The sequence below is a fragment of the Nicotiana tomentosiformis genome, chromosome 12, assembly GCF_000390325.3.
Source record: "Nicotiana tomentosiformis chromosome 12, ASM39032v3, whole genome shotgun sequence".
Taxonomy (NCBI): Eukaryota; Viridiplantae; Streptophyta; class Magnoliopsida; order Solanales; family Solanaceae; genus Nicotiana; species Nicotiana tomentosiformis.
The window spans coordinates 7,873,966-7,887,029 of NC_090823.1; the positions used below are offsets into that span (position 1 = coordinate 7,873,966).

Sequence of the window (13,064 nt, forward strand, 5' to 3'; positions counted from 1 at the left end):
CTCGGGTTTCGTCTATGCTCGAGAATGGCGCTTTGGTTGCTCGGCGAGCAAGCTTGATCAAACCTCCTCGATAAAGTCGGGGACTGCAAAGGCGCATAAGATGATCGAGGGTGAAGATATGCCCATCGACCTTGCTCGAGAAAAATTGAAGAAGAGTCACTATCCTCCAAAAGGAAGGGTGAATTTGGCCGAGGGTCACATTGTACCTCTTACAAAAGGCAACAATGAGAGGGTCTAAAGGTCCCAACGTGAAAGGATAAGTGTAAACACTTAAGAACCCTTCGACGTGGGTAGAAATTGATTCATCAGGCGATGGGATTACTACGAGTTTATTATCCCAGTTGCATTCTTGTATGACTTTATCGAGAACCTTTTCGGTAATTGAACATTGATATCTCGGCATTGGCTCACACCGACCCGGTATCGGAGAAAGCTTTTCAATTTTAAAATCGCCTACAGTCGAACACCCTACCGGAACAAATTCCTCAGGGCGGGTCTCTTCAACATCCTTGCCACCAGCAGATCGAGATGAAGAAGCGGTCTCTTTTTGCGGAACAGTTTTAGACGTTTTTGCCATGTAAAATTTTGTGAACAAAGAACAGAAGTATTTGGTGTTTTAAGAAAGAGTTTGCAGTAAAACTCACAGATTTACATGCAGAAAACTCAGAAGAGACGAATAGGAACTTAGAAAAATTGGAAGATTGAAGACGTAAAGTATGAATGATGGAAGGAGATGCTATTTATAGATTGAAGCAATGACGGTTCAATATCAGAGGTGACCGACCACCGTATGACACATTGAATGCCTTGGTAAAGCCGAACCGATGGGACATCTATCACATACGTCATGATCAAGATCGATGTAAACGTCAGTATATATCTGATCGAGCTGTTGAGAAATCATATTATTTCTCGCTACATCCTTTTTCTGAGAAACGAGGGGACTATCTGTATACGGTCGAAATAGATTTCGGCCTCCGTACGTTTGATCGAGTTCAAATGGTAAGCGATCGAAGTGAGAGCTCGATACAAGTTCCGAGGATAGTACAAACAAGCCTCGAGCTCCAAGACTGATCGAGGAATCGGCTCGGTATCATTATCGAGCCCATGACCAAATCGAGCCGCAAGGCAACAAGAAGGTTGTCATAGATGCATTGACCGATTATCACTCACCCCGAATGTCGAACTCGAACTCAAGGTCGAGGGCTCGACCCAATACCGAGCTCAAGCCGGTATCGAGCTCGCAGACAGGAGCCGTTGCAACCGCACTAGGGGAGAGAATCTTGGCAAGAACCGAGGAAGAAACAATTCATCATGGGTTCTCCACTATATATATTTTTTTATAAACCAAAGTAAGATCCATCTACTATAAATGGGGGAATCATTGTAAGTATAAGGGGTGGAGAGACTGTAACATAATATTTTCTTCTCATATTGAAAGATATCCCCTTGTGTTTACTTCCCTTTATCTTATTCGTTCGTTCTGATTCAATATTCCCACTGTCATAGTCAAGAATATTCGTATTGCTATCTCTCTATACGATTTGTATCAAAGGGTATCACGTATCCTTAGAACCCTACATAAATTTAATGTTATCCGATTTTTCGGATAAACAAGCATTTTGTTATATTAGTGAGCATATACTGTGTGAATATAAATTAACTAAAAATCGAGCAAAATGGTTTTTGAATATTGAAAGTCTAAACAAGAAATTGAATGTTCAAAACTTTTTCTCTATTTGTAAGGTAGGGGTGGGAAATGGTAGATTTATGTGAGAATTCTACGACCAATTATAGTATTTCTAGTTTAGGAAATTGACGTTGTAAAAAAGGTAACCTAGGTAAAGAAAGTATTAAATGAGAATTTATCACTGCTCCTCTAGGTAAAAAATTAAGCATTCAATCAAGTCCGTCATTTAATCTTTTTAGAGCATGTGTGTCGGTAAATATATTAGATCAATTATAGCAAATATGTACATAAAATACCTAATTTGACTAACAGAACATGAGTTCACATTCCCATCTATAAATCCGCCCCTGCCTAGCATGGCATAAACTTACTAATTAGAGCAACTTCTTGAGAGAATGTTATAACTTAAAACGGTATGCATAAATGATAAGTAGATTAAGAGTGCTTGGTATGACGGAAAATATTTTTTTATTTTTTACTGTTTGATTGCACAAAATATTGATAAATATTTTTTTAGGTAAATGACATTTCTAAAAAAAGTTAAGAAATCATTTTTCAAAAACTCCACCAACCCTCACATCTAATCTCAATCCCATCCCCTTCTCTCCCATACCCCACCTCTCCCACCCCTCTCTCCAAAAAGGTTTTTTTTTTCAAATTTTAGTTTTTTTTTTCGTCACCGCCCACCCTACTAACCCTTGCCATAATTTTTTTGTTTTTTGTTTTGTATTTTTTATTTTTCTGCACCACCCACCCCAACCCCCTCCCTCCCAAGCAAAATATATATATATATTTAAAATATTTTCAGTTCTGATTTTTTCAATTTTCAGTTTACAGGTTCAAAATTTTACGAGTTTCAAAATTATGAGCTTGGAGGTTTATGTGTTTGGAGTTTGCAGCTTAATAAATTATAGAGTTTATGAGCTCGAAAGTTTAGCGGTTCGGAATGTTGTTAGTTCGAAAGTTTATGGCTTCATATTTATTAATTGTATCTAAATTATTTATGAATACTCTTAAGAAATTATTTTTTAAAATTTACGTACCAAACATGAAAAAAAGAGAGTAATATTACTACTTATTTTCCAAAAAAATATTTTCTTAAAAATTATTTGCCGCGAAAAAACATCTTCCTTTTTAGGTAACATTCTAATACTTCACTGCTTACCATTTTCTTAAATTTTAACGCACGTGATTGCAGTCCTTATCTACCAAACCCTTTTAACTTTTCTCCTAATAGAAACTTCATAGAACCTCAACAAAGTTTCCAAAAAATATTTATTTAATAACTCAAATCATGAAAGGTATAAGCTACGTGCACCTCTTCTCACAATTCACACACATATATATACCCCATTCAACCTTCTTTTCCAAAGAACTCAGTTTCTTCATTTTTCTCTCTATTTTTTGGCAGAATTTATTCACTCTCAAATAATCAAACCTCATTTCCATATTTAATTTCTTTTGTTCCAGTCGTTTATTTTCTTTCTATTACTTTGAAAGTTAGCTGCTTCAGAACTCAGTTTCTTCATTTTTCTCTCTAATTTAGCAAAAATGATGTTTGAAAACAGTGAATTTATCACTAATTTTGAACTTCTTGTATCGATTAAGCAACATTTACTTGAAGACTGGAGCTCTCCCGAAAATTCCACTTCTCTTTATTCCACTGAGACCCAAATATTTCCTAATTTATTTTCTGATAATTGGGAAAATATTCCAATTAATGAAAATGACACGGAGAACAGGTATATTTACAGTAATGCCATTACTTCTGCTGTCAAAATCGAGCCTGAATTTCCTAATTTCTTAGAAAATGACACAGAAAACATGTATATTTACGACAATGCCATTAACGAGCCGACACAATCTGCCGTCAAAACCGAACCTGAAGTTAGCGTTAGTTCACCGGAAATGTATAATTTCAAGGCACCTGCGGCTGTGCCACCGCCGGCGAAAAAATCAGAGCGTTACAGGGGAGTAAGGCAGAGGCCGTGGGGAAAATTTGCGGCAGAAATTAGGGATCCGGCGAAGAACGGAGCTAGGGTTTGGCTAGGGACTTACGAGACGGCGGAGGATGCGGCGTTGGCGTACGATAATGCGGCGTATCGGATTCGGGGATCACGTGCGTTGTTGAATTTTCCGTTGAGGGTTAATTCGGGTGAGCCGGAACCGGTTCGGGTTGGTTCGAAGAGGTCGTCACTTTCGCCGGAGAGTTCTTCCTCGTCGTCATCGGTAAATGTTTCGACGAAGAGGACGAAGAAGGTAGCTCAACTGTATAATTGAGGGTTAATTTGGGAATTCAAAATTGTACAATTTTATGGAATAGGTTGAGTTCACTTTTTATTACTGTATTTTATTTCCTCTCCTCGTAGAAATTTGTTCTTCTCGGTAGGATTGAGGAATTTGTTCGGCTTGACATTTGAATTTGGTCTAATGTATTGAATTTTTCGTTTAAAATAACACTTATTACTCTCTTTATTCCAATTTATTTGACTCGAAGGAGATTTTTAAGATTATAGATCTTAAATAATTGATATATTATTACGATTATAAAATCTTTTTATTAAGAATAAATAGAAAGACCATGAAACACTAGCTTAGGAACAAAGAAAAACATGATCTAGGAACAAATAGAAGTAAAACTTACAAAAACTTAAACTATTTGTTAAAAGACAAATCTCTCAAAACAGCCGCCACTATATAAGATTCTCTCCCAACACATCCGTTTAGGTTTTTACACGTTGTCTTTCCTTGTTCGTAGATTTACAGAAGAAAACAATCAATTTGAGAGGAATTTTATAATTACACACTTTCATTGTGTTTCCATAAACCAAATAAGATAACTAAATAATATGAAAGTTTAATAACTTTAATGGGCTAAAATATACCCTCGAATATGCACATTGGATCAAATGTGCTCTCTATATAAGACAGTTTAAAATAAGGATATATTTGGAACAAGTATTGGACGACATCAAACGGAATCAGAATTTTCATCCAGGGTTGTCAAAATATAAATAATTAGATATATCGAAAATTCAAAGAGAGTCAACGTATAGTAAATATATATAAAATAGCAATATAGTGTAATTTTTCGGCGAAACATTCCTTGGTTTAATGTGGCTCCGTCACTTGACGACATGATATTTTGTGCCGGATTATTAATGACGGGCATATCCGCTTAATTTCACAGAGTTCAAGGCCATGTTTGAACCTTATTCGTTGATTAAATTATGGAGTACTATATTTATTACGATAATATTAAAATACTTTACATTGTAAGGATATGTAATTTAAATTGTAAGTATTAGAAAAGTAAAGCTAAGAAGCTTCAACGTTGTTGCCTCCTTCCCAATCATTAGTATCATTGTATGTAACTATGTATGATTAACATTATAATCCGGAAAAGGTTTAAATATGGCTTTGTGCTATACGAAATTGAGGATATTTGCCCTTTATTAATACTTTAGCTCATATATATCCTTACCGTCACATAATTGGTCCATATATATACCCTTTTTGAAACAGAATCCACCTAAACTAATTAACTCTTGCTTTAATTGTATTAAAGTGTATTACAAACACTATTTTTTTTTTATTAGTATTTTTTTTTCTTTACCTTTTGTTACATCTCGTGTTTCGTACGTAAAAGTTTCGTCTTCAGTTAATCGACGTAGACGCGGAGATGGGATTATTTTGTGGTTAACGTATTTATGCTATTTATAACAAACGATAAGTAAGTGCCATGGAGGATAAATGGCACATGAATTAAAGAAAATGAGTTTCGTTGAAGGTCGTCGATTTGGGATAAAATACGGTCCGAGTTATAATACCCGATATTTATGGACTAATACCATACAAGGTACCATATGACCGTGATAATACGATGTATAAAGTATATTAAAATAAGTAAAATTTTAAGTAAGTTGAGATAATTCTTAATTATATGGGTAATTGATTAATTATTGAGTAATTAATTAAAAAGTAGGATAAGATTTAACCCCCAACGTGGCAATCATCCTTTACACTTAATTGACTAAGCATTAAAGATTTTAAGGTGTCACACTTTGAGAAAGAAGTGTGACACCAAACTTAATTGTGGGGCCACCTAAAAAGAGTTGAATAATAACTACAGTGTTTTATGAAAGAATTCTCACAAACACTTTCCATAACTTCATTAACGTAATTTCTCTTAAAGCTTCTATTAGGAATGACCATCTTAATCTCTTCAAAGCTCAACAAAACTTTCCATATATACCTTTTAACGTCATGTTCTAAAGAGCTTAATTCAAGCTTCTCATAGTTACTCAAGGAGAGGTTCGGCCAAGATAATCTTTGCATAAGCAACGAGCTTTTCATATACCGTGTTTGGTGATTTTGTCGCAATTAACGTGTGTTAGAGGAGTGTCAAAAACATCGACTCAGGTATGTTAAGGCTATCCTTTCTTTCTTTTTTGGCATGACCCAAATGATACTGAAAGAAACGAACAAACACACAGTTTTCATAAATGACTCTATTCATAGAAATATTAGGGGTGTCTATATTCTTGATTCCCCATGTGAATTATTATTATATCTTCTGTTCATGGGTCTCAGAAAAATATGTATTTGATAAAATTTATCCGACAAGCATATTATTTTTATGACATTCCGAGAAAATCCTATTAACGTATTTCTTATGCATTTCATGCATTTATACATGTACATTGACCCATAACCAGATGGCGTTATATAAACGTATATTATATGTATATGGGATATGAAAAAAGGTTATGGCGTTATATACGCACCACCACCTGATCAGCTAGTATATGTTGATAATTTTGCCCACAGTGGCCGAGATGATATGATGGGATGCCCTCATAGGCTTGATTATGTTATGTACACCTATACCTATGCATGACACGATATTTACACGCATGTGCATGACATTTCAAATGTTTCAGGATTTATAAAGTTATTTAGACTTACATGCGAAATTCTTTATTCCATATTTCATTTATGTCTTTTATGTACTGATTTTCATGCCTTACATACTCAGTACATTATTCGTACTGACGCCCTATTTTTCGGAGCCCGCGTTTCATGCCCGCAGGTACAGGTAGACAAGCAGACGGTCCCCCTTCTTAGGATCCTTGATCAACGAGAGTTAGCGTGCTCCACTTGATCCGAAGCTGCTTTTGATTTTGGTATGATATACTTGTATACATATATGGGTATGACGTGGCTCAGTCCCGTCTTTGTACAGTTGTATTTCTATTAGAGGTCCGTAGACAGTTATGTGTAGTCGGATAGTATGCAGCCTTGTCGGCTTTCAGTTTTGGGTATATAGTTGTCTATAGCAGCCCTGCCGGCTCATCCCATTGTATTTCGTATGTATATGTATATGTATATGTATCTTTTGGATAGATTTTCCTCATGTATGGTATTCATGTTTTTATCTTAAACGCATGCTTAAGGATGTTCGACATGTAGGATTCGGGCACCCGTCGCGGCCCATCGGTTTGGGTCGTGACACCTTTCTCTTTTTTTTTTCTTCTTTTTTCTTTTCTTCTCTTTTTTTTCCTTTTTCTTTCTCCCATATCCGATTTCCTCCATTGCTGACGCCTTCTCTATTTCCGTCACCAATTTCACATGATTTTATTCCTAAAAATCAAACCTAAACCACCAAAAGCTTCCTAGCGAGAAGGCTCTAGTTCTTCTGAAAAGAAGGAGATGAAAATTGTTGGAGAAAATTTTTCGGTGGTGTTAATTTGGTGAAGGTAGGATATGGTTATTCAGATTTCGAAGGTGTTGTTTTTCTGTGGAGCTTCAGATCTGAAGGGAACAAGACCTTCAAAATCTGAATAACCATATCCTACCTTCACCAAATTAACACCACCGAAAAAATTTCTCCGATAATTTTCATCTCCTTCAGGTTAGAAGAACATATGGAGTTTGTGATAGTAAAATTAGCATGAATTCATGAGTTTTGTCAAGTGGAATTGGTGACGAAAATAGAGAAGGCATCAACAATGGAGGAAGTCAGATATGTAAGAAGAGAAGAAAAGGAAAAAAGAAGAAAGAAAAGAGAAAGATAAATAAAAAAAGTACTAATAAAAAGAAAATAGTGTTTGTAATAAATTTTAGTACAATTAACGAAAGAGTTAATTAGTTTAGGTGGATTCCGTGACGGTAAGAGCATATATGGACCAACTATGTGACGATAAGGACATATATGAGTTAAAGTATTAACAAAGGACAAATATATTTAATTTGAAATAGTATAAAGACATATTTGGACCTTTTCCGCTTTATAATTGGTCTTAACTTATCAAACATTCAATTCCTTTTTATAACGACACGTGCGGGTGCCATGTCTTGCATTTCTAACAACACGTGCGGGTGCCAGGTCTTGTTTATTTTCTTTGAGAAAGGAGAATACGTAAAACTTATCCATAACTTTGACTTACTTCCTTTTTCAAAAACAATCCTTCTCAAGTCTCCATTGCCGTCATATTTATTTAATGAGCTGTCTTTTTTTATTTGTTTAATAATTATGGTATCGAGATTAACTTAGTATATATCTTGATTAAATTCGCGAGGTATTTGCTATCTCTCACGAGAGTTATCCCCAGCTATCTAGCAAGGACGGATGTAGTATTACTATCTAGATCAATTGAACACATAATTTTTGATGCACAATAAAAATTTATATATAAGAATTTATTAAAATTACAAAAACAGTAGATATGAACTCACAATTTTGAATATATAATGAGTTTAATGCTAAAACCTTAAAAATTGAACCCGTAAAATTTAAATTCTGGATATGCATATGCCATCTATAATACCATTTCCCCCCTTCCTTTTCTGCTAATGCTCTGAAAAGTAGATCTTTAAAATGAAAATCTTCAAATGATTGTCCTTGACGTAATTACTTAAATGCATCTTTAAGCATGAGGAGACAGACAAAATTATTAAAATCATCTTTAAGGCTTAAGCCAAACAGATATTCTTTATCCTACGTAAATTGTAAGAAATATTGCAGTTCTTACAAAAGAGTATTTATTAGATTCACATATATAATTATACAGTTCAGAACTATTGTTCATCGGGTCTTTTAGAATATAGGTCTTTTCCAAGTAGTATGCTCCGCTGCAATACAAAAGTCACGTAACTCGTAAGATATTAATCTTTGATATTGTATTTATACGATCAAGTCACCTATAAGATAATTATATAATAAGTATTAATTGTTGACCTGTTAAAAATAGTACATAATAATTAACTATCAGTGGCAAAACCAACTTACTCTGAGGGGTGTCAACTGATACTTTAACCGAAAGATTTTACCTTATAACTAGGATATATTTTATAATGTATATCTATTATATGTTGAACCATCTTAATTTTCCCATAATGAAATTCTAACTATGACGATTAAAGTATATTAATAGTATAGAAGAATTTTTACTTAGTATATATTAGGGGGTCAAATGGGCGGGATGAGCTCATTTTGGGCGGGTCAAAATTACCTTAGTCAAAAAATGGGCGGGCATAAGTTACTTGGGCTGAGATAAGCTGGTCAAGATGTGCCAAAATTTGGGTCATAGCCCAATCCTTCCAACTCCTATCAAACTTTAATTAATGTGTATTGTTTTCTTATGAATTGTTTAAATTATCAAATAAGATATTTTTCTTTTGTTATAGTCATATATAACATATCAAACAAAAAAGAATTATTTTAAAGATATTTTTACAAAGTTACTCATGAATCAATTTGGGCTAAAAATCAGTCCAACTTTAGATGTGCAAAAATATATAAAATATATATAATTTTTGTATATAACATACAAAATGTATATATATACACACATAAAATATATATTTTTTCGGTTACAATTTTAAGAGCGGCTATATTAAGCCATTTTTTCTTTAACACAAATGGGCAAGTCAATGACCGGCGTAACCTTGGATGAGTTGGGCTTGTCAAATATATTTGGACTCAAATTGTCACCCCTATTTACTGTACTAATTTTTCTTGGAAAGATTTGTTGATAGTATCGCCTGGAAATGATTCCATGGCCAAAGTGAACTCTTTCACTCGGTCTCTAGCAGGGATGAAAGGTAAGTGTCAAGCAAATAAGAACCTGTTTTACATGCAAACTCAGACACTCAACACGTTACAATCTCTTCTCCTTGCAATTGACAACAACCATGAATTACATTTTCCCATCTACTTCTACACTCTCTATATATACTCTACTTTATTTAGATGGGGATTAAGAATTTAAATGTTATAAATTTTTAGGAAAGAGAGTGAGTTTTAAAATGTATATATATGTCTCAATTAATCAATCTTTATTGTTTATACATATATATAAGGTTTGATATGAAGTCTGAGTTCTGCCAATTCAACAACAGTGAAATTCGCAAACTCAGAGTTAAATTCGTCACCGACTCTTAAGATTTTGAGGTGAAGTATGAGTTTTGTCAAATCAGTAATAGTGAAATTCGCGAACTCATTGTTGGAATCTTCACTGACTCTTAAGATTTTGATGTGAAGTTTGAGTCTGTCAAATCAATAACACTGAAATTCGCGAACTCATTATTGAATTCGTCACTATAGCTCTTAGTTCTTAGTTCTTTCGATCCGTTCATCTTAACATAAACGTAAATGTCTCAGAATAATCAACCCCGCCATGGCTCGCATCGAGTGGCTAGGACTACAACAGCCGTCACATTGAGTGGTTCACTCTTGGTTCTTTGCGGCTTAACGTTGGCGGCTACCGTCGTTTTCCTAGTTGTTGCCACCCCTTTGCTGCTGATGTTCAGCCCACTTCTCATTCCAGCTATGATATCAATTTTCTTGATCCTTGTAGGGTTCTTTGCTTCTGGAGGTTTTGGTGCTACTGCAACTTTTGTTTTCTATTGGATGTACAGGTATGCCACCCGAAAGCAGATTTAGGACGGTGTATCAGAGGCGGATCTAGCTTGTAATTAATCGATTGCTCAGACCATGTATGTGTACTAAATAATTCATGAATTCAAATTTTATTGTATAATTATTAATTTGAGTTCGTTATAGAATTAAGTTCATTTCAAATCTTGGATCTTGTCGCTGGTCGTAAATGATGGTGGTATCTTGTTGCTCCCAAACGCACACGCACGTATACGTGTTCAACAAGTAATATAGGATTGTAAGTCAGATATCGTATCCACATGGACTTGTGATTAATTATTTACTAAATTAAAATAAAATAATTAATCTATTCAAGCAATTTTTTAAAGTATGAATATTTAACTAAAATTAATCTAGAATAGTAAACTATGAAATTAAAGGAAATAAGTCTGCAATTTTAGAGAAGAGTTCAATGGGAGAAAATATTCTAGAGCTATGGGTTAGCTAACAATCCCGTTGAGTTTTTCACTTAAATCGTCTAATTAATTTATCTGGTTTATTGGTTGACAAGATTAATATTGCTCGTAGCCTTCTCCCGAAGTACTCCTCGCCTGTTCAAGTTAATCTAATGCCTATATTCCTATGGAATTAGAATTAACAAGAACACATTAATAATTCATGTATAGTAACCAAGCAAGGCGATTATGTATATTCCTATTCTAACCGCAAACCCGCCCCCACTCAGAGTTGAGATCTTGCTCTACTCAATCTTATATGCAATCTAGAATTTCATCTCCCGAGTTCAATCCTAGATTCGTAGATAGTATTCAATTGGTGATCAAGCAATCAAATAATTAAACGCAAGATTGAATAAATAAACCAATATGATAAAATAATAAGAACAATTCAAGTTTCAAACTACAACGTTCATGTAGCACCCAACAACTCTGGAACTAATAAACTATAAGATTAAAGAAAGAGAAGAGAAGAAAAACTAATTAGAAGCATCCTTCAAGCGTGGTGTGTGTTCCCCCGCGTGAATTTTCCTTCAAAGTATGTTAACTCGCTTCCAAATTAGATTTAAAACCCCTTTTATATGAGTTGGAATTGTGTAAAGCCGAAATAACACTTTCCTGGACAAAATAGGACAATCTCGCTACGCAGGTGCAGACCAGCGCCTCGCGCTTGGGCTGGCGCTGGATCCAGTACGTTTTCTGCCAAACTTTTACATTCATCTCATTTCAATTTGCTGTTTTTTTTGTCATCCACGTTAATCCTTCACGATTCTTTGTCCATATTATCCAAGCTTGATGCCTTCCACACTTTCATTGCCAACACTAGGATCATAGGTGACGTTATTTTTTCCACCTAATTGACTAAACTCTTAGGAATCTTCTTCCTTTTCCATTTTTTCTTCAATTGTCTCAAAAATCATTTTTAATTGCTCCTAACAATGACATGAACACCCGATTAATATAAACTCAATAATCAAACTAAGTTGGACATATACAATATAAAATACAATTAAAAAACAGTAAAAACAATGAATAAATAATATCTTAATATATAAAAATATGTCTAATATCATATCTTGATGGTAGTTTCTTGAGATTCCACGAAAATGTATCAGGTCTTGTATGTCTCGTATTGCTGGAGGAACATGAAGGAAAACGTTTTTAGTGTTTGAGCTGTCAGCAGGTCAAGTACGATCATTAATCTGATTTTTATCCCCAAGTGGAAGTCGGAGCAGATTGCTCCGGACATCGTGTCTACCATATACTTAGAGAAAATTCGATCTAGATTGGGTGGTTGTTACAAGCTTATACAGTTCACGCATTTAATAACGATAGAGTAGCTGGCACAAATATACCTTGAGAGATGTACGATCATAGTCCGTTTCTACCATAATATCAGCCACTCGAGGTATGAAACTCTCTCCATGTTCAAGGACGAACGTTTTATAATTAAGTAGAAAAGAATGTAACACAGGAGTTCTTTTTTTCCAGCATCCAAATAAAGAAGAAACCAATGGTTTGCTAACCATGAATCTGTGCCATCAATTGATAAAGTACATATTTGCTTAACACGGTAAATACTTACTCACATTCAATATTTATATGTGTATACGATCAAAATCGAGCTTACCCTTCGAATGACTAATCGAGACTGGAACATAATAGTTCGAGGTTCGAACTCGTGTAAAATCGAACCATGATACGAGGTTTGAGTGCCGAGCTCGTGGTCTAGAGACCGATTGGGATCGAGATCATCCAAGATCGAGACCGAGCAAGATAGAGATCGAGCGAGACCGAGGGAAGCTTATCGAGTCAAAAAAACAGAAAGACGGAATATTCGCAATTGGGCGAGAATCACGGCGGAAATTCCGGCGCATATCAAGGAGAAGCTAATTAATTAACCTAGCTATCATTAGATTCCTTACTGTATTTAGAATTCTATCAAGAGTAGGACTCCCTTACTATATAAAGGGGGTCT

At 34.7% G+C, this 13,064-nt stretch overlaps 1 protein-coding gene and 1 long non-coding RNA gene across 2 annotated transcripts; both read left to right on the top strand.

Annotated features, from left to right (window-relative positions):
* Positions 1-3,241: 3,241 nt before the first annotated feature.
* LOC104104915 (ethylene-responsive transcription factor 2-like) lies at positions 3,242-4,110 on the top strand. The gene is made up of 2 exons (XM_070190049.1): positions 3,242-3,949; positions 4,060-4,110. Exons 1-2 carry the CDS (start codon positions 3,242-3,244, stop codon positions 4,108-4,110), a joined length of 759 nt encoding a protein of 252 aa, XP_070046150.1.
* Positions 4,111-9,770: 5,660 nt separating this feature from the next.
* Positions 9,771-10,783, top strand: LOC108946621 (uncharacterized). The gene is made up of 2 exons (XR_011412992.1): positions 9,771-10,229; positions 10,356-10,783. It is a non-coding gene; the product is annotated as an uncharacterized lncRNA (long non-coding RNA).
* Positions 10,784-13,064: the final 2,281 nt, after the last annotated feature.